Source organism: Dioscorea cayenensis, unplaced genomic scaffold, assembly GCF_009730915.1.
Source record: "Dioscorea cayenensis subsp. rotundata cultivar TDr96_F1 unplaced genomic scaffold, TDr96_F1_v2_PseudoChromosome.rev07_lg8_w22 25.fasta BLBR01002087.1, whole genome shotgun sequence".
In the NCBI taxonomy this organism is placed as follows: Eukaryota; Viridiplantae; Streptophyta; class Magnoliopsida; order Dioscoreales; family Dioscoreaceae; genus Dioscorea; species Dioscorea cayenensis.
This window is the reverse complement of record NW_024088478.1, coordinates 59,463-82,107: the sequence shown is the minus strand read 5'-3', so window position 1 is coordinate 82,107 and position 22,645 is coordinate 59,463. Positions and strand designations below refer to the sequence as shown.

The following is a 22,645-nucleotide window of genomic DNA, read 5'->3' as shown; positions in this document are numbered from 1 at the left end:
AATTCTATCATGTTGTCCAAAACAGTGGTGAACTTTTGCAAATATCTTATTTACATATTTAAAAAATCATTTTCTTCAAACTCTGGTTATGTAACTACATCATAAAATACACCAACGACCTCTTGATTTATTGGCATTGAATTTTTAAATAGAATACCAATGTCCTGGCAGAAGAAACATGTTTAAATCTCAGTTCACGCAAAATCTGAACACATATGAGTTGAGATATTAACTTATTATCTTGTCCACATTCATAATAAATAAATAAATAAAAGGACAGTTCTAAAGAAAACTGAGAAAATGAATTTATTCATTTTAATGTCAACAACAAGACATCATCCTTATTCATTTTCCAATTTTTTGTCAACAAGGAAAAACAAAAATGAAACCAAGAGCTTGTTGAATGACCGACCATCCATTGTCTTAATCATCCATTGTCTTAATCAAACTCACTTCAAAGTTCATCCTGAAACATTATCAAGGAAAACAAAAATAATTAGCATAAATATTCATGTCTAATGGTTTTCAATGGAAGTAGAAGAAATAGCCATACATGAGTTGCCTCCTGATCAGCATCAGAGTCTTCATCACCATCTTCATCATCATCTTCATCATCCTAATAAAACAGAAACATTGAAAATTATAGGCATTAATCAATGATGAAGATAAACTTGCAAGAACATATAGTTTAAGACCAAGAAGTTTACATTTCTTTCTTCCTCCACTCTAGTTTCCTTTTAAGACAAACACAAAAAGCACAGAGAATTTAGTATTTGATGTATTAAATAAAAGGTATACAGAGTCATATAATTCTTTTCTTCAGAAATTTTTGTGTATCTAATCAGATATCAAGAGATAATGATAAGAGAAGTTAGTCCATGTAATCAGAAAGTTTCAATGGTGAAAGAAGTTTTCATTGTCATTATACCTCCTCCTGTTTCTTTTTCTCGTATTTTTCAAATTCAGCTCTCTCGATCTGCAATCAAAATGACACAATGAATTAATTCTCTTGTTTTTCTTCTAGTTTAATTATTTTTGCAGATGTTTGAGAAGTACATACATCCTTATTCTTTCCCCATGTATCTTCGGCAAGTTTTTTCGCGTATTCAGGATCGTCACATATTATAATGTTATCAAACAAAGTTCCGGATTTCACCTGGCACATGCATTTCAATCTTAGTACAAATTTAGTTGGATAGTGATACATAAATTCCAGATAACAATGCTCACCTGCCACAACTCAATGCCGACATATCTCAAGTTGGGATAGACATAAACATCAGGATCATCTTTGTATTCTGCATTACAGCATTTGCTTAAATACTATGAAGCAATGTGAATTTATGGGAAAAGAGATGGGACTAATAAATGAAATTATAAGACGTAAAAAAGGACCTGGATTATCGATCTCAGGAGCCCTCCATTTACCCTTATAATTTGGGTTCTTAATTTTCTGTCATTGGATACCAGAGAGTATCAAGAGTTTGCGAAAGCATAATTCATCACAGAAACAATTTATTATTTTCAATATTTACTACCTTTTGCTTCCAGGGTCCCTTGTATTCAGGATTTGGAATCCTTGGAGCCCTCCATTCGCCTCTTTTCTCGACATCCCAATCCTCAGGCTACACCAATTATATATAAAACATCACAAGGATGTGAAAAATTGTAAATTGTTGTAGAATTGGCATTATTTACAGTAACTGATACAAGGCAGTATATGAAATTGAATTACCATTTTAGCATTTGGATCAGGTATGACCTTCGGAATGTCATCGTATCCCTTCAACAACAACAGAAAAATAGTTTATTGAGCTACATCAGTATGAATTGACAGTGTTTGTAAGTTTAACATGGATGTCTTGAGTGACATTTCACCTTTGGTTTCTTATGTTCGGGATCAGAAATGTACACCTTTTCATCCCAATCATCTGGCTGTGGATGAGCAGCAATCAAGACATCATTTAACAGAAGAGCATGGTACTTTTAAACCAATCAAAATGAAAACTTCAGAAAGGAATTGATTTAGTAGTCATAAAAGTATACACAATTCCTACCTTCTTGGCTTCAGGGTCTTTAATTTTTTTCGGGGGGAGAAGATCCCAGTCAGTATAGAGGCTTCCTGTTGCCTTCTCCTCGATTATCAATGAGTATACTATATGTGGAGTCGGGGTTGATGATAAAAGTATAAACATGTGTTAGCTGATCTATCTCACATGAAACTTTCCTTTTGAATGAGTGATTTGTTCCATTGTAAGAAAGAATTGCTTGAACGATCTTCTTGGTGTCTCGTCCACAGATATCAGGTCCAAACATGATACTGCATTTGAAAAGTGTTTCATGGATTAAACCATGTTGCGGTCATACCAAAGAGATCAAGCATTTGATACTACCTGTAGGGGTTTTCACTGTTAAAGTTATTCTGATCGATTTCTCCACTGATAAGCTTCATATAGCCACCACCACAATTAATTTTTTGCTCATGTTTAATTGAGAACTGAAAAACTAATGTCTTGTCCTTATTACTAAACTCTGGAAACTCTGCCGAAATAGCATAGAACCGATAATCCTCAGTAGTTTGGATACCTGAAGTGGAAAATCATAATCAAAACATCAAGGACATGTTGGTTCAAGTCGAAGATCAAAAGTCACTAATTTAAATGATGTAGGAGATAATTAAAAAATATTCGACAAATGTACCTTTGTCCTCGTAATCTCCACTCCATTTACCGGAAGTATGATTCCATTCCCCGGCCATGTAGTCTTGCTTCCTCCAATCCGATACTACCCACCGATCCTCCCATCCATCTAAAAAGCACACAATTCACCAAAAGAGAGAGTAAAACATTAATGCAACATCTCCAATCCTCAAAGATACATATGTTGAGAATATACTAAGACATCAAATTGACACTAAGCCTTTAGTTACAACTAGAAGCTTGTAATCTATCTCAAACTCAAACAACTAATAAACAAACAGGAAAGTAGACAATCCGAATACACTATCACAAAAAAAAAAAAAGTGATTTTTTTTAATGAAATTGCAAAATGCAGGCAAGATCAGATGATAGAAGGATGAAAACAATTAGTATTCACATTCTTTTCCAAAAGGAATTGAATCTGTTTCCAATTACAATCATCTATAAGAACAACTTCTAAAATCTCTTTCTCTTCAAAGTAAAGGTTGTAAACAAACCTCAACTACACCATTTTTTGAATATTAGTACATGAATATCATGATAAATTCTAAGAAAGCAAATCAATTATAACTTTTAAAATGGAAAAAAATAACTGAAATACATAGATACACATACAACAAATGATCAGAAAAAAACAGAAAAAAAAAGAAGGAAAAATCAGTAACAAAGAAACTTAAAAAGCTTGTTTCTTTGGTATCTCTCTTTGATAATAAAACCACCAAAAACTACATTTTCCCATCTATTTAAAAAGAACCCATCAAATCCAAACATTCATCAAACCCTGAAATCTTACCATCAAAATGCTCCTCAAAGAAGACCTCATTAGAGGCAGCACAGAGGAAGTAAAGAGCCAAGAAGATGAAAGAGAAGACCTCAGCTTTTCTCCACGCCATTGCTACAGAGAAGAGAGAACCTCAGCTCTCTCTCCCTCTAATGAAGGATTGATGGTTCTTCTTCCACTGTGGTTGAGATGGAGGGAAAGGAAGCCATGTTTTATAGAGGAAGAGAGTTGTGTGTAAGCACCACCGTAAGATTACCACCCTCCATTTGCAACTATTATTGGATGTGGATTAGGCGTTAACGGAGCTCCGAAACCCGATAAGCCCACATAATATTTTAATTATCTCAATTAATGGACTTAGGATTCTTTAGTACGAACCAATCATGTAGTATTTTGTTTTTATGTTTGCATGAATTCAATGTCTTCTTTGTTTTGCATGTTTTTATAATTTTATATACATGATGATAACTTCAATGTTTCTTAATGAACATAAGAGCTTGATATCTGTGCTAATGGTGATTAGGGTTTGGATTTTATTAAAAATAATTTTATAATTCAGATTATCACATTTTCATAGGGTTTGGATTTGAGAAATTATTAGAAACAATTTCTTAGTAAAAAAATTTATGCATCATTAATGTTACTGAGTTTATTAAAAAATTAATAATATTGAATGTCTTAAACATATTGGAAAAACACTCATGAGTATTTGTTTTTTTTAATAATTATTTTATAGAATAAATAAATTTAATATTTTCAAAATAAAAAATTTTGGTGCTTGTCCTATAAAGGAGAAATACACACTTCAGCGAATCATTTATGATATATGAATTATATGTTTTTCTTTTTATATATGTTTGTTTGTTTTCATAAGCACGCCTAAAAAAAATGACTTCTTAAAAGATAAAAAACAATTTGTTAAAAAAAAAAATACATGAGGAATTACTAAATGGTTTAAAAGTGACTAAATAGAGTCTATAATTTTGCTTGTAATTGACTATTTTGTTGTTTTTTTCCCATCGAACATGTCTCATGGTCTTTTCATGGATTTCAACCGCACCTCTGCGATTGTCGTCCCATCCTCCGTCTCGAGCAAACTCTTTTTGACATTGCTTCCCTTCCCTTATCTCCGTATTGGGCAAGGTTGGTTTTGCGTTGTTGATGATCTCAACACTGACATCCTTATCACACTAGTCAGTTTCCCTTGTTAACAGCCTCAATCTTAGCTTCAATCCTCATCTTCATTATCCTTTACAACGGCAACATTGGCTCAAGATGCCATCTCCAAAAGGAATGGGAAGTAGTTTCTTAAGAAATCTCCGAGATGAGGATTGACAAAGAAATGGGGATTTTCAGCACACCTCTAATAGCCCATTGCTAGGATGGAGCCTAAAAGCAATGTCGTTGTTGTTTTCTACCATTATAGTTTCACCTTTAGTTCTATATTTGTGAAATTTTCCTCCGATTTCTTCTTCCTACCATTACTAAGCATCCTTGCCCTTTCCTTTGAGTATACACAACCGCAACATCACTCCTAGCCATGAACTCATTGAGAAAGAAAGTTACCACATTTAGTTTCTCTTCATAACTATGGTTGCTCTATGCTTGAGATCATTTAGTTTCTATGTTAAAGTAAATTAGTTGATGTTTGTATACTTTATTTGTTTGCAAGTGCAACTTCACATCACTTGAATTTGAAAATTGTGTCGTTAAATTCTATTTGTAAATCTTGGGGATAGAATTATTGCTAGAAAATCATGGTTGCTGATCTCTTTCATTGTTGGGATGCTCTTTATTCTCGACACCACCGATCTCATGCCCCTCGACTATCATCTAATCCCCCTCCCCATCATCCATGGTGTCTAGCCCTTGCAAGGCTTCTCCTTTGCCTTCACCACAATCAAGTACATGCTTTGCAATCGAGCCTAAAAAAGCATCCAGCTCTGATTCATACTCCTGGCTCAATCTCCATGGCCTAATCATCGCTATCTCTACTCTTCTCTTTATCATCATAGTCATCTATTCAATATCAGCTTATCGAATGAAGAAATAGATCATTGTTGAGATAGTGACGTAGGCAAAGAACAGGTAATGATGATACTTGATTGAATTAAAAAATTTTAAGAAAAATGGGAAATATATGAATGTAATTTTATTAAAAAATAATCAAAGATCACTACCTAAATGGCCCACAAATAATTTTAAATGATCATAAAAAATAGTTAACTATTTCAAAGTCTTTAGTGGTCATATGAAAAATTCCTTGGGACTTTTGAGTATTTATCAGAAAATAAATATTTATGTGCCTTATTGTTGGGCTATACCTACATAAGCAAACTAAAAATCTAGAAAAAAAAAATTAATCCCATAAAAATGCTTTAAAAATAACAATATATATTATTGTATGTACTATTAATAATTCATTCTCAATATAAAATATATATAGATATCCATGAATATATTGTAAGTATAAAAAATAATAAAAATAAATAAAAATAGAGAGGAAGAATATATATCAAATATCGTAGATTATACTTCAACTCTTGGGTAAATTTTTTAATAGGGCACCAAACTATAGCCTTTTTCATTTTGGAGTTCAAAACTTCAATTTGAATCAAAATGGGTTATTTAACTTTAATTTTGTTTTATTGAGTGGTCATCTTAGAAATTTTAACCTATTGTTAAAGATGTATATGTAAAAAATTCTCTATCATTATATATATGACACGCTGCCTGTTTAATTGATAATTTTATCTCACCTGCAAAATAAAATTGAAGTTGAGTGATCATTTTGATTCAATTTGAAATTTAAACCCCAAAATAAAAAAATACCATAGTTTGATATTGTATCAAAAAATTTACTTTCACATTTTCTCCATTTTTTTTTTCTATGACTTGTCTATATCTCATTTACAATATAAAAGGGTATTTATAAGCATTCAAGAGATGAATTGACGGTTAAGATTAGTTCTATCCAACGGTCAACGGTCCAAATTACATTAGTAGATAAAATAGCAAACAGTGATGGCGACTACTATAGAAAACCGCTAACTCTGCTAACGTACATCGCCGACATAGTATAATAGGTGACTACTACAGACTACAGTAATGTTGGCTGTTACTGTGTCATTACATGCTACAATACAGTCATATGTTTCAGCAGTCTCTCTACTCAATATAAAAACTAAAAAGCGGATCACACACTTGTCACCGGCATGTGCCGCCGACCGCCGAAAACGACGACCACCACGCGCCTGTCCTCCGCTCCTATTGACCGCCCTCCGACCTCCACGTGTCCACTAACCAAGTGTGCACCCTAGTGCAGCACACCAAGCAAGCCTTCTCTAACCTAGGCTCTCAGTTTACCAAAATACCCCCATATGCTGATTGTGAAAATGGACAAATTTTAGCAACCAATTATACACACACTCATGAGCAACCAATCACAATTATAATTAAAAAAAAAGACAACAACTGAGAAAAGATAGGTAGATATTATGATTTATTAAAGATGTACGTTGTAAAAGCATTTTTTATTTTTAAATATTCTTGAAAAAGATAGATATTTAAAATTAATATATATACATTCACACTTCACTAAACAACTCTAAAATTTACATTAATAACAACGAACATATTCTTTTAAATGAAATAAATACTGTTTCCTTTTAATTTTCACACCAAAAACAATGAAAAAAAAAGAAACATGTAAAGATATAAACAAAAAAATCAACCAAAACACTATTTTCCTTTTGGAAGTTTATTCTTTCTTTTTAAATTTGTAATACTTTCCTTTATATTAGATTTAAAAAATAAATACAAAAATTATTATTATTATTATTATTTTTTTAATTTGTAAAAATATATAGCATCATTTACTAGGCGCTTCAGGGTTTTGCTATGTCCAAATAGACTTTTAACTCCATTATCCCCAGGTGCTCCGAGAGTTTGTTACTTTGTTATATTTTTTGTGTTGGTTATGTATTATGGCTAGCATGTTTGCAGGCTCTTATTTTTTTTATTCTTTACATATTGATTTTATTTTTTTATTTTTTATTTGACAAGCTTCACTCACCGTGGGTTACAATAATTATTATGTTTGTATTTTTTATTGTAGTCTATTTACCTACTTCATTTTTCCTTTTTTTGAAATAACAACCAAGAATTAAAAAAAAAGAAGCCCTTAACCCAATCCAACTTTAACCATTTAATAATTTTTTCCCTTAATTTACAACTCCACTTCTTAATTAATTATTTAATTCAAAATTCTATAAATATATTTTGCTTTGAGGAGTCCACTTGCCAACAAACACAGAACAACGGCTCATTTGACTTGTTTTGAGCCTGGTGGCGTTTTCGTAATAAAAGTCAATTCCAAGGGCTTTTAACAAGAACAAGGTCCCTATTATTCCATCGTATCTCTACGCAAGCGCGGAATAGAGAATACAGCGAGCGATAGCGAAGGAGACGAGAGATGGAGGGAGGGAGGGAGAGAGCTCCGGCGAGGCCGATCATGGTGGTTGGGGTTTTCGATTAATCCTCACTGCCTCAAGCTCTCGCTCCTTCTCCTCTTCATTCGAGTGCCAAACCCTTGTAGGTCGTCTCTCTCTTTGTTGTGGGTTCTTGTTTCTTGGAGCTGGAATTTGGTTTCAGAGCTAAGGGTTCAGTGATGGGGGAGACCGGGAAAGGCCCCAGTTCTTCGAATTCGTTGCAGGTTCGTGCGCCCTAGGATCTCAGAATTGTGGGAATTGTTGCTATTTCTTGATGCCCTAGATTTCTTGGTAGTGGTTTTAGTTTTATATGTTGATTTATTGATTTATTTGTTTATTTTTGTTTTGAATTTTACTTTTGTGGAGCATTCAAACCTTGATACGGAATATGGTATATGATGCTGTTATTCCATATTTTCTTGTGGTTCTTGAGTTTTTGATGTTGTCTTTGTGGTTGGTTTATTAGGGTTGGTGTCTTTCAAGATGTTAGGAGTTAAATTTAGTTTATGTGATATGTTAAATTTAGTTTGAATTTAGTCTGTGAAGTTTTTTTTTTCCATCACTTGTAACTTCTGATAGCTGGCACTACTGTTACTTTTTATGTTCATGTCCTTTGATTATATTTTCATGTATATATATGTGTGTGTATGTATCCACAGGTCTTCGTCTTGCCTAACCAATTTTTTATAATTTTCAGCGTGTTAAGCTTTATCGGTTGAATGGTGACGGGAAATGGGATGATCAGGGAACCGGACATGTTAGTATCGATTTTTTGGAGGTAAGATATTCCAACACCATGGCCTTCCCGTCATATAAAGTTACATGGTCCAATTGTATCAGTGGTGGCTAGTTATTTATGTATTTATTGTCCTTGTTAATGTCTATGAAGGGTGTTTTGGATCCTATGATTTTATTTTCAGAACAAATTCATAGCAATGGACATCAATAACCATGTGGGAAAGTCTAAAAGTCTCTATGAGATTCAATCTAAAATAATTTTTATTAAACGAACCCCAACCTCATTATCCCAACCCTCAACCACACACGCCTTTTCATTACTGATGTGGCTTCACTTCTCCAGCTTTTAAAGTGGAGGTGTTTCTTTCAAAATTGTGGAAATTACTGTAGAATGAACATGGGTTAATTTGTTAATTATGGTCATAACAAAAACATCAAGCTTAGTGTGAGGATCTTGCAGTGAGGATCCCAGAAGGATCATTGCTTGGTTTACTTTGGGCTGCCTAAAAAGTTTCTAAGTGTCGGAATGGCGCGGGGTTAGATTTGTCCAAAATATCATGAGTGTTGGGTGACATTAGAATGGATCAGACTCAATGGCATGGGTAGGGGACATCAAGTCACTTGGCGGAGTTAAGCGAATCAAGTTAGGAGAAGTTACGTAACTTCTCCAACTCTTTGCCTGTTTTTTTTTTTCTTCTTAAAATTTTATTTTAATACAAGGCATTTGTCATGTGGATTGTATTCATTCTAACTTTGTACATTTCATTGAGAAGAAAAAAGAGAAGTCCTCTTTGGTCTTCACACTTGTGTTATTGTCGCTTCCTTCTCTTTTACTAGCGACTTTTTTATAGTGTGGCTGAGTCTATGTGCCAAAGTCATAGTTGCTTCATTTTGCTTGCATGATGGAATTGTAATGTATCTCTGGCACAATTTTTTATTCACAAAATGGAGAGAGATTAATTGAAAGGCACTTGTTCTGTTTTGCTTGAACTAAACTGCTGCGATCTTTTACTTTATCATAAAACAAGATGTCTGTGAAACAAGATGTTCACAGTATACCTTGGGTGTATATTCCTTTTGAAATTGAATGAGGTGCGTAGAACTGTTAAGGGTGTGTTCAGTTAGGGTTAGGATGGTAGTGTTAAGGTTTTAAAATTGTTTTGGAGGAAAATTTTGTATGGAGTTGGCCAAACTTTGAATTAATTAATACTATTAAAAATAAATATTTCTAAAAATAAAAAATTACTTATCTAATTAGGTGTCTATTAATTTTAATTATTTTCAAACATTGATTGCTAAATATATTTATTTAAATAATTAAATTTTATAAAAGAATGCTGGTGGGATAACTTTGGGGTCTGTGTATTGTGACATGTAATCCCACAACCAAACATAGCTTAATCAGCTAAATTTGGTAGGCTTGAAATTAATTTCAATTTGATGTGCTGCCTTGGCTAGAGGAGGCTTGCCAAAAAGTTGGCTCAGTGTGTATTCTTATAGATATGAAATGAAGGAAAGGTCACCAGGGATATCCAAACCTAGGAGAATCGAAAATACACACATCTTATTAAATACCACAATATCCATTATATAGACTAAGTTTTTTTTTTTGCAAAACTAACTCTTAAATTGTAATTGACAATAAATAAAAACAAAACTTACTTGGCCCATTTTTGTTTGGTCCTGTTTCTGCTCGAGTCTAGCCAAGATCTGTTCAATTTTTAACCTTAAAGGCATGAACTACTCTTGGAATCTTGGTGACTTGACAACCCTACTTATGTGTGTCAAACTTTGCTTCAAGAGGTTAATCCCTCTTAGGAAAAGATTGCTGATATTTGAAAAGGGAAGCACTACTTGAGCATGCCCATCTGGGCATAGTATTGTGCAGTTCCATCCATTTTGGCCGTCTTGCTACTCTATTAAAACCTGAGCCTATGACATCAAATTTTTGTGTTAATGATATCTGATAGTTTAGTTGCATCATTTTAATTTTTTGGACATTTTGCAACAGTTCCTAACACTGTTAATTGTTGCTTCTGTTTTTTCTTCACACATCATTGCTAGTGAATATTAATCTTGTTGTAAGACTTGTTTTCTCAGAGGTCAGAGAATTTAGGTTTGATTGTTGTTGATGAAGAAGATAATGATACCATACTTATGCATCCGATTTCTTCCAATGAGATGTACAGAAGGCAAGAAGGTACGAATGCATTATTTTCAGTTCTTCTTCCTGATTAATCGTTAAAAGACCTGTTTAAAATTATTTTTGTTTGCTCTAGAAACAATCATTTCATGGCAAGATTCGGAAACAGAGGTTGCTCTTAGCTTTCAAGAGGCATCCTGTTGCTCGTATATATGGTACTTATAATATGATTTATTGATGTCTACTTTTATGAGAAATTTTTTGTAGTTTAACTTCTTCTTCTTAGAGCACTTTAAGCATGCTTTTTTTTTTGGCAGGGATCATATATGTGGTGTGCAGAGAAATTTGCATTTCAGTGCTCTTAGTAGTAAGTAGTTGGTACTTATGCTGTCCTACGAATCTATATTCTGTACCCATCTCTCATTTGGCTATGATTTTTGGATAATGTGGGTGTTTCTAACTTTCTTTCTTTTAGATCTTGATGTCGGTCCTCGCCCAACAATTGGAACTCTTGAGGCTGCTGGTTGCTCACACTCAAATGGTAAGTTCATCTTCTGTCATTTGTTTTTGCTTGCACTATATTTGATGTATGTGCGATAAAAAAAGTGAAATTCCCATAAGCTGATTGCTTCCTAAATACTAGATGTGCTTGTACTTGTAAGTTTAGGGTGATTGGTTTTTGAGACCAGCTATATAGCTGTTTATCCACTGCTGTGCTGCTCGGTTTGAATGTTATTTAAAAGTTCTAGTTGTACCACCATTTCATATATTTGTCTTACATTATCAAGTTCTTTTGTTAACCTTGAGACAAGGTGATCAATTAGTCTGCTCATTGCATCTTAGGGTCCAGGGCCTTTCATTTTTTATTTGGTTCATATTGTTAACTGGGTCTCATGTCTTCTGCAAATAGAAAGTGGAAACTTATAGTGAGAATGAGGGAGAATTGGTACAGGGACTGCGACTTTTTGCACATTTTGTTTGACTTGGAATTATCTTCCTATTTAGATTTGTATTTTTGTTCTATTGGAAATCCATGTTGGTTGTCTCTTCCCAGTTCAGTGCTCCATGCTTAATTGAGATATGTGGCCATTTTCCTTTGGAATGATTGAAAATAGCTCATTTCTCTGTAATGTAATGTCTTATTTTAAGTAAAATTTCCAAGTGGAGAATGATGCATCGACAACATATGCTTCCTAGAATAGATAATGGTTTCCTGCACATATATGTTCACTCTGGTTTAGGTTTTTGGTATATGATATGTTTGGCTGCTTCTGCAGATGAATCATTTAATTCAGCTAACAATGAGTTAAGAGAGCTGCCTTCTGTAGAAATGTCCACTCTTCCTTTACTTTTGAAGGTGAGAATAAATTTTGAAACTTTTAGCAAATTTCATCTTTGTGTGCAAACTTCTATTAGCTTCTTTGTGTTGTTAGTTTCTTCTATATTATACTTGATAGATTTATTTTTTTACTGTAGACCGTGTTGGAATGTGGCGTGACAGATCAGATACGGGTCTCAGAATTAATTCTTCAAGATGTAAGTTTTATAGGAATTTGTCTACTCATCTTATCAAGTTTCTTCCTCTTAATTGCCAGTTAAAGTAGACCTGTAAATCTTTTGCTTCCGAAGTTGTTCGTTTATTTTGGATCCTTGTGTTGTTCTTTGTCTGATTGGGACCTCATCAATGAAATAGTTTTTTATGGAAATATTTGTAACATGATTGGGTGGTCTAGAAACCTGTTATGTACCAATGAAGAAATTATCAACTTTTTAACTGCTCAGTCGAATTTATTTGATTAATAACCTCCGCCAGTGTGGGTGTAAGCTTGCACATAATTCTTTACTACTCCTTTGGATGTTTAGTGCTCACTAAATGTTTTTCAGCTTCAGTTGGCTTATTGGCGTACTTGTACTGTTACATTTCCTACTAGTTTCACCTTTATGAGCTGGTAGAAGTATGGTTTTTTTCTTCTGATGAATGAGATGTCCTGGGGCAGTTGATGTTCAATGTCGCTATTGTTTAATGTGTGTCTACCTTTTAGTATTTAAAAAATTATCAAGGCTTTTGTATACAATTGGACTTATTTTTCTTCATGCATGAAATGGATTTTTAGCATATTCAATTCATCCATTCCATTCAAGTAACTCCTTAGTAGATTCATGAACTATCAATACAACCCTAACATTAGATGTGCTACTTGTAGAATTGCATGATTACTTCTTATTTAGCAGTGGCCCATGGTAGCATAGGTCTTAAATATTGTTGGCATTCCATTGTTAGGAGAGGAAATTTTGTTTTGTTCGTACTTGCAAATTGTGATCCTTAAATCTTTTTTGTTGCTCGCATGGTATTAGAAAAGTTTTAAGAGGTTAACTTATTATTTGGATCTAGGTCATGCATAACTTAGAGACCGTTAGACAATGAAGTTTTGTGTATTTTGGTTTGCTTTAGGAGCCATCTTTCACTAGCTTAGTGATCATGTAACTAGGTAATTTTTTTTTATCACTAATGTTTTTCATTGATTCTATGCTATTGCTGCTAGTTTCTGTTTCTTTCAGAGATTAGGAGCACAAATTTAATGTTTACATTATCTCTTCATTTTCAAATGTCAAGATACGGCTTCCTTTCTTAAATTTTTTTTTTTCCATGCAGCCTGACTTTTTTCCAAAGCTGCTTGACCTATTTAATATGAGTGAGGATTTGGAGAATGTGGATGATCTCCACATGATATTCAGATTAGTGAAGGGAATTAGTAAGTTTGTGTATCCTTTAGTATATCTAGGTTTCTTAATTTGCTTTTCATTTGCTTTTCCTTTTTTCACCATTCTATAACATGTATTTATTTGTTGCTTTTTCAGTTCTTCTTAACAGCCTGCAGATTTTCGATAGAATTTTCCGGGATGAATTCATATTGGATATTATCGGTTGTCTGGAGTGTAGGTTCCTAACTCATCTTTTGGATCCGATGCAATTTTAGGTTCATTGTACTTGTTTATTAGGAATGTCAGTGGTACCGAGTTCCAAGTTCCATATTTTTCTTAGTATTTAGCTATGCTGGTGACCTTTTAATAATAACAATGTTTGGCTAAATGTATGTACGGAAGTTCTTTGGTACAGTGGTAGCCAAGACTTGTATGAAAGGTGTGCTTTGAAAGTATTTGTACTTTTACTGCCCTTCAGACATGAGTATCAGCTTTTTGACTGGTACTTGGCTTTTGTTCTTCTGTCACTATACATTTGATTGAACTAGACATGGGATAATATTTTGTTAATACAAGATGGCTCTTATTCAGTGACTTTTTTCTTCAGGCAATTTTTTGACTTAATTATGGCAATTTGATGGTTTAGTACATGCTTGAAGAATGGAGCTGTACATCGCAAAGATAATTAAACATCACTGGGAATTTCATCGTATTTTTGATTTATAACTTTTTGTGGAGTGATTCTTAATTTAAAAGAATACAGAGTTATGCCTGGCTGTGATGTGGTCAGGTATGCATGTATGCTTCCTGACAGTACTAAATAATGAACTGAGAATTAGAGACATTAGCTTTTTTTCCCCTTCCGGGGCAGAGGGGTGGGGACTACAATTAAAATGTTAAAGTTGAATGTACAGTGGTTGTGTTTTGGATCCATGGTTTAGTATTAGTAATTAGATTATTGTTGTCAATGTTCAATACCATAGTGTCTAGTCCTTGAAACCTTGTAATTGTTGTCTTGCTAGTATTATTTTTGAGTGATGACTATTGTGAAGCATATGGATATCAAGTGCCGCGACAAATATTCGGTCAGGAAATTTTCTTTTCATCTTGTGCTTTGCAGATTGCAGGGTTTATTTGATTAGTATCTGTTTAAATTAAAATTTGTAATTTCTTAACTTTATTATGGGTTATGTGAGCTTTTGAAATGGGATAAGGTTGGATATTGGGTTTCTTGCCAGCCTAGCCACCTTCTCGTTCTTGTTCTCCTTGTTATGGGTTTGCGATTGCCTGATATTGGTATTTCAGCAATAGTTGGTCATCAGAAACCATTCAGTTTCTCATGGTGAATCATTTTAGTTGAAAATTTTGTTATAGCACTATTTGGTTGAGTTTGCTATTTTTTGTATCAGAAATTGAGCTTCATTGACTTGCAATTTGTTTGCAATGGTATCCTTTTCTTCTATAACAGAATGTTGAAGGTTGCATGCTATAAACCGGAATTGATTTGTGGACTCGTGTCTTTCCATCATTTATTTTGTTATACAGATGACCCTGAGGTCCCTCAAGTACAAAGACATCGTGCTTTTTTGAAGGAGCATGTCATTTTCAAGGAGGTAAATTCATTGGTTAGATGTGTTTATTAACCTGATCTTTAAATTATATCCACATCTGAATTTTCCTTGCAGGCCATCCCTATTAAAGATCCGTTTGTATTGTCAAAGATCCATCAAACTTACAGAATTGGTTATATTAAGGTTAGATGAATCAACTAAGTCGTTAATATGGACATTTATTTTACTCTTTTTCTTGCCAAGGTTCAATGCTTTCTGATGTTGTCAGGATGTTATATTGCCAAGAGTATTGGATGAGGGGACAATTGCAACTCTCAATGGCATTATTACTGCAAATAATGCAGCCGTGAGAATATCAATTTATAACTTTTTATATAATGGGCTTGTATAGTATTTCTGGAATTTTCTAATACTTGAAATTGATTCAGGTTGTGTCGTTGTTGAAAGATGATAATACTTTTATTCAAGAACTGTTTGCAAGAATGAGATCAGATTCCATACCTCATGAATCAAAGAGGAACTTGGTAATGTAATTTGCTCCATGCTCTTTGTTTTTATAAGGAACAATCTTATTTGAATTTTAGGGTCTTTATATTATTTTATTTTATTTTTTATGTTGTCAATAGTGACTAGGGTGTTATTAAGGGTGAACTATCCTTTATGTTAGGCTGTGGTTGGTTGTTGAAAAAATGAATATATTTTATGAAAATGGTGAAAGAGTATATGTGGAAAGATGGTAAGACTCGTAATGATTAAAATTATTTTCTGGGACTGGGGGTTTGTAATTCTCCATTTCTGTAGCCCTCATCTGATGATATCCTATACCGTTATGGAGTGTTTGGTTGAGGAAGTAGATGGTTTTAGAATTCCTTATTTTCTTGAAGTATGTTTAGAGAAGAAAGGTACATTCTTTTTTTATTTTTAATTTCATATATCTTCAGCACCGAGTTGAACAAATAGTTATTCTTGTAAACCAAAATGCTAAACCCGCTCTCATGTACTATTCAATTGTTGATACATTTTCAAATGAAGCCCTAGTTCTGTATTGATAATTTATGCCTATTTTTCAGTCAACCTAACTAATTGTGGTGCTTCTATCATATATGACGGTCTTGGTTGTTTGAATTATGTAATTATGAAGAAAGTCTTGCCAGTTGTTTTATGTGCTTCTTTGTTTATTTTCTCTCAGGTTTTATTCTTGCATGAGTTTTGTTCATTGAGTAGGAGTCTACCGCTTGTGCAACAACTGCAGCTATTTCGGTGGGTGATTCACTGAGTTTTTTCCCTAAAAGTGTTGTTTAGATAATTATTATGGAACTCTGAAGACATGATAGGATGTAGTAAACTCCTGCTTAAGTGGGGTCTAAACAAAAAAGCTTCACATGGAAAATTTCCTTTATTTTCTTGAGGCTATGTTGTTATATTATCTATGGTTTTTGTACCCTAAGATTCTGGGTGTTGCTTTTTCGAGGAGCCAATTTTGGGATGATTTCCATTTCCTCACTTAGGGGTGATCATATTATTGTTCATTGTTATGGTGATGGGTTGATATGAACCTGATATATGGCCGGCAACTGCCAAAGCTTGGCTTCTCATGCTTCATAAATCTTGTACTTGTTGTCCTTATGGGTAGGAGTTTCACTATCATACCAAGCTTCCCTTTTAATGTCATAATGTGTTTTGAGATCATACTTTTTTATTTTGTGATCTGATAGTAATTACTGCTTTCAGTGATCTTGCTAATGAAGGTGTATTTGACATCATTACTAACACATTGCAGAGTAATGATAGAAAGCTTTTATTGACTGGGTAATGATCTCCACTGTCTTAGTTTATTATGTTTGATAGGTTTGGACAGTTGACTGATGGCTAATTGTTTGAAAATGCAGGACAGACATCCTTATCCTTTTCCTTAACCAAGACCCGGTTCTTCTTAGATCATATATTATTCAACAAGAAGGGCACACTCTTCTTGGACTTTTGGTATGTTATCTGACGTTTGTTTTCTCCTTTCCTTTATTTGAAACAGATAGTTTGAGCTTTTTCCGGACGTTCAAGTTTACGTTTAAGTTTCTGAAAGTATTTGCTATGGCGCTACCTACATTTAGTATTCCACATCAACACATTGGTACATCAAGTTTTATTGTCTGATAACACATGAAACATTAATTTAATAACTTCGATATGAAGGATAATATATGTTAAGTGCTTTAAGATAGGGTAGTTCCTATGTGTAGATTGCACCAACAACTTGCCCTTGGTGGAGTCATGTATATAGTGCATGCTGCCTTTTACTGCATCCTATGGTGGGGCATAAGTTGTCTCTTGGCATAAGCCCATGGTCTGCCCATCTGACCCATCTTTAGAAATTTGAAAAATGCAAGGAAGCTGGAAGGGCATCCTCCTGTCATACCTGCCCAAGGCTTCCCCTTTGACAATTTGAGAATGAATGTGGAATTTAAAAGGATGATTGCCTTAAAAGTCATGATTTTGACCCGTCTGAAGTATAGAGGCTGAAGACAATCGGAGCATATAGTGTCTGGTCCTTCATATTTTTATCAGAACAGCTGGAACTGTGCTTCTTGTTGGTTAATTCTGATAATTATGGATTCCTGGTGCTATGTGTCCTTGATGTATCCCATTTCAAATAGCTGGTAGGAACCAGACTTGCCCTTGAGTTTATATTGCTAGAGTATGAAGGAGTCATTTATATTAGAACAAACAATGTTTGATAAATTTGATAATCAAGTAATGAGTTTAAATTATAAACCTTTCACTTGAAAAAATAAATGTTGCCAATGTGGACATTTATTGATTTTAATTTATTGTAATTCAATATTTTCAGTGATTGTTGGACATGCCATTCAGATTTTGCTAAATAATCTCATCAAGTGTATAATTACAAACAGCTTATGCAAATTAATAACTAAATGTGAACCTTCATTTGTTGGTGGATCATGATTCATGTCCTTTTGTCATGGCAATTTGCAGTGTCTGAATTTTATGGATATTTTTATTTCATATTGCTTGTTATGAAAGATCATTAAAGCAATTGGGTTTTTCAATTATTTTCTTATTCTAATTTGGATACGTTTATTTTTTGAGGCCATTCTTTATTTTAGATTCAGTTATTGGAACAATTGTTATTATTGCTGTATTGATTGTTGCTTGTGTATATTTCATGTTTTTATCCTCAGGTTAAAGGTATGATGAATGATTTTGGGGAGGAAATGCATTGCCAGTTCCTTGAAATTGTACGAATTTTGCTGGACACCTACTCCTTGACTGGATCACAGGTACTTGGGTTTTTATGTACAGAAGTTTCTAATTATTATGATTCATACTCATTCTTTAGTAGTTAAATTAAACACATCTAGTTATGTTTGAAGTTTTAATGTCTTAGCACTTATTGAGTCTTATTAGTTATTGTGCATTCTGTCCTTAATCTCAGTTCTGAGAAATGAGCATGAATCATGTTAGATACCTATAATTTACTAGTTTGAGGAAACCTTTTGGTTGTATTGTTTATGTATAATGAGCCAACCCCTGAGCTTTACTCTATTCACGTATATCAACTGATCATGCATACTATTAAGACGAAACACAATTCTTAGATACATTAAGCTCTGTAAAATTTGGCTGCCAGTATATTTGTTTTGTTTATTATTTTGCTATAATAATTTAATCATGCTGTATGAACAATACAATAGTTGCTTTTTCCTCACAGATCCAGCTCGAAAATAATGGTCAAGGAAGCAATATGTATTACTACACGATAATTTTTTTTTTAATATATTTGCCACTGTAAACAATGATAGAAATAGAAACACAAAAATAAATTAGATCAGAATTATTATTCTAAATATTTGGAAGGATGAATGTGTTTGTTTTTATATAATCTTATTGATTTTAGGAAGATTTTAATCTTTTGTGTGGGATGACTATGGGTGGAAAGAATGCAATGAAATTGTTTGTCCAATAAAACATACAAAAATACATGGCTGTTAAGTGGTAAAGCTAAAAAAACATTTGGCTGATTCGAGAAACAGAAGTAGAGGAAAGTGTTGGAATACCTGAATAATTTAGATAAAGTTGAGTGAAGCACCATTATTACCTATTACTGCTACTTTATGCCACCACATGATGCTTGCAACACACTCTCCTAGAGTTTTAGCCACTAACCCAGAACCTGACTGCCACCTCATCATTGCCATATTTTCACTTCATTGTTTGGACTGCTTTTGCACGTTACTTTTAATAATAAATAGGATTCATTTAAGATGTCTGTAGTGTCAATTGTCATTTAATATTATAGTATGTGGTGTTTGAGACACTTGGACTTGATAAAATCTCACAGATTTTACCATATTATATGGTGACAAAATGAGGAGAAATTTGCTTCTTCATTGTTGCAACCTCTCAAATTTATTGATTCAAATCACCGGATGAATATTTTATTGCTTAAACATTGGCTTAAATTGATGACCTGAAATTACATCTTAAATTAGGTTTTGCTATTCTTTTGGATTTCCTCTAGTTATTTCATTTTTTTTATTAAAAATATAACTGGTTATGTTGGACATTGAATATTCTTTGCAGAGGGATATTATTATAGTAGAGATATTCTATGAAAAGCATTTGGATCAGCTGATGGATGTCATAGCATCTTCTTGTCCTCCAAAAGTCTCTTATGGGAGATTACATCCTCATGCAGCCACCAAACCTGAAATTTTATCAAATATCTGTGAACTGCTATGCTTTTGTGTACTTCACCATCCCTACAGAATAAAGTAAGTGGCAATTGAGGTTGTTCTTTATATCTGATGTCTGTTGCAAAGAATTTTTCCCTGCTGTAACACTTTTGCATTTTGATTTATAGGTCCAGCTTTCTTAGTAATAATGCTATTGAGAAAGTGTTGTCTCTAACTCATCGAAGAGAAAAATCCCTTGTGATTGCAGCTGTACGCTTCATGCGAGCTATTATTTCCCGGAATGTGAGTTGTTTGCCCTTCATTTTATGCCGGTTGTTGCTTTTTATATCAGGATTTGTGAAACAAGGTTAAAAATTTGTGTTGCTGAGGTGTATTCATCTGTATAATCGAAAGAAATTTCCTAGTTCTTAGTGTTAACTTAATTTTTTACTTCTGTAGGTATTGAGTGCAACATGGTTCATCCTTGATACAAGTTTCAGTTGACAATGTTCATGAAATTGGTTTTTTTTAACATTTATTCAACCGGAGATTTTTTGAGCTTAGCTCAATACTGCTGTCAGCAATACTAGATTGTTCTTTCCTCTGCTTTTTTTTATTGCAATGATCCTACTTATACTGCAGTTGTCCATGGTGTGTGTATTTCTTTTAGTTCTTGTGTATAAACTCAGGGAGTTGATAGTTATTTTGTAATAAGTTCATGTCCTGTCAAATATGTTGTTGACTAGCTGATTTTTTCAGTATTGTGATCAGATTTTCTTCCTGTGGCAGCTAATAGTTTGGAACGTATCTCATTTTGATTTACAGGATGAGCATCTTCATTGCCATATTGTTAAAAACAACCTGCTGAAACCAATCATGGATGTTTTTTTTGAGAATGGGAATCGATATAACATGCTACACTCTGTAGTCCTTGAACTTTTTGAGCACATCCATAAGGTATAATTTCTACATGGATTTTCTTTGTATATTATTCCAGAGGTATCCTGCTGGATGCATGGTCTCTAACTCCTGCTAGAAAATGTGCAGGAGAACTATAAAACACTGATTGTATATATATTTGATTCTTTCTGGGAGCGGCTTATGAAATTTCAGCACTTAGGGGTCTATCAGAGCTTTTAGAACTAAATATGAGCAGGTGAAATTGTGCCTTTTCAGATGACTTTTATTTAGATCATTATAGATTACAGTATTGTTGCCAAGTTAATGCTCATTTGCTTCTGTTTCTTCATTGCATTGACAGTCACTTGAGAATTTTGGTATCAAGAACACTGCTAACGCAGCAGGCACTAAAAGAAGGATAGATGAGCAAGCTCTTGAGAAGGAAGAAACCTACTACTTCAAAGAGAACAGGTTTGCTTAACTGGATGCTTTGTTTTTTTCATGAGAGCTCGCCCAATTAGCTTAACTAATATATGCTCTGAAAATCAGAAGTATATTCAGCTTCTGGTCATTTGTTACATAGACATGACCGACATGCACAACAAAGTTCACCCATCAGAACTAATAAATTCTAGCTCTTTGTCTGTTAGGCATTCCTCAATTCATTTTCTATTTAATAGCGACGTTGTTTTTTTGTTGAATATGAACAAATTTTGGAGCTTTTCTGCATGTGGAGTAAATCCTTTAAATGTCATTCATTTAACCTATCATCCCTTGCTCAGGCCTTTATCTGGTGGACTTGTTGACTATGAGGATGATGATGATGAAGAAGATGAAGATAACCACAAGCCTCCTAGAAGGTCTGAAGCATCTACAGGAGACAATGAAAACCGCAAGCCTGCAAAGTCAAAACGTAAATCAGTTTCCAAGGTTGAGATTAAAGACGAGCTAGAGTTGTCTAAGAAACAGAGGCTGGATCAATGGTCAGGTGATGACAGTCAGGCAAATGCCACTACTACCAGTTCACCTAGCAGTTGCACTGATAATACCATCAACACGGTGCAATCACCCAACATAACCCCTCAAATCCAATCAGACAAAGGTAATTCAGATAAACACTCCAATGAAAATGAAAAAGAAAATCCAGCTGCATGTAGTCAACATAATTGTCTCCCTGAGACTGCTGATATTAAACAACCAAACATAGAAGATTGCCCATTGACGCCGGTGAGCAGTTCCTCACCAGAAATGGTTGTCAATAGTGCAAATTCAGAGCCCTATTCTGTAAGATAGGGGTCATACACCCCACCCACACCCACACCAACACCCACACACACATACACCCACACCCAGCCGTTTTCTTATTGGTATCATTTACGCCATTTTTAATCAGAGGCAACCACACTGGTGTCAAAATATATAGGACGCAAAGTCGACATTGCTAGACCTCTGTACAGTATATGGCAGCTTGATTCAAGGTACAATTTACAAAGTGATACTAGCTGACCAGGTTATACTGTTTCTCATCCTCATGGGATGGTTTCCAAATTAGGTTTAAGGTGGTAAATCAACAGACCTTTGATGGGCCTGCATATCACTTGTGTGTACAATATTCATCAGATTTAACACTCATTTATCTTCTCGCATGCTTGTCAATTTTTACCCCTGTTTGCTAAAATTTTTTTGGGGGGTGGCTAGGGCTTTTACAATATAGGTGAGTGCAGTGTGAATGAAGGTTGGAGAATTTTTCTATCACAAATAATTCAGTGGACAATGTAATTCATTGTATTGTATAGCTTTTACACATTCACTTTTTATTCTCTTGTTTTAAGGCATGAGTGTAATCTTGTTCTTCTTGTTGTTGTTGTTGTTGTTGTTTCCAACTTGCAATTTACTTGTATTTTGTAAAATGTATTTCTTGAAAACCAT

General features: G+C 33.8%; 2 protein-coding genes across 2 annotated transcripts; one reads left to right on the top strand and one right to left on the bottom strand.

Moving 5' to 3' along the window:
- Window positions 1–283: 283 nt before the first annotated feature.
- LOC120257413 (calreticulin-like) lies at window positions 284–3,652 on the bottom strand. The gene is given in 15 exon segments (XM_039264886.1): window positions 284–466; window positions 554–616; window positions 708–734; window positions 929–976; window positions 1,061–1,156; window positions 1,231–1,298; window positions 1,396–1,453; window positions 1,539–1,625; window positions 1,736–1,783; window positions 1,879–1,935; window positions 2,058–2,138; window positions 2,140–2,320; window positions 2,394–2,586; window positions 2,701–2,808; window positions 3,493–3,652. Coding segments are annotated over 15 exon segments (1,227 nt in total). The 5' UTR covers window positions 3,593–3,652; the 3' UTR covers window positions 284–454.
- A 4,265-nt stretch (window positions 3,653–7,917) lies between these two features.
- LOC120257416 (serine/threonine-protein phosphatase 4 regulatory subunit 3-like) lies at window positions 7,918–22,535 on the top strand. Its single transcript, XM_039264892.1, is given in 25 exon segments — window positions 7,918–8,194; window positions 8,668–8,748; window positions 10,809–10,908; window positions 10,988–11,066; window positions 11,169–11,218; window positions 11,327–11,392; window positions 12,129–12,208; window positions 12,328–12,387; window positions 13,505–13,604; window positions 13,711–13,788; window positions 15,100–15,167; window positions 15,240–15,308; window positions 15,394–15,471; window positions 15,554–15,649; window positions 16,315–16,385; window positions 16,857–16,934; window positions 17,015–17,108; window positions 18,323–18,421; window positions 19,725–19,915; window positions 20,005–20,119; window positions 20,642–20,773; window positions 20,864–20,935; window positions 20,937–20,972; window positions 21,078–21,187; window positions 21,499–22,535. Coding segments are annotated over 25 exon segments (2,559 nt in total). The 5' UTR covers window positions 7,918–8,149; the 3' UTR covers window positions 22,010–22,535.
- Window positions 22,536–22,645: the final 110 nt, after the last annotated feature.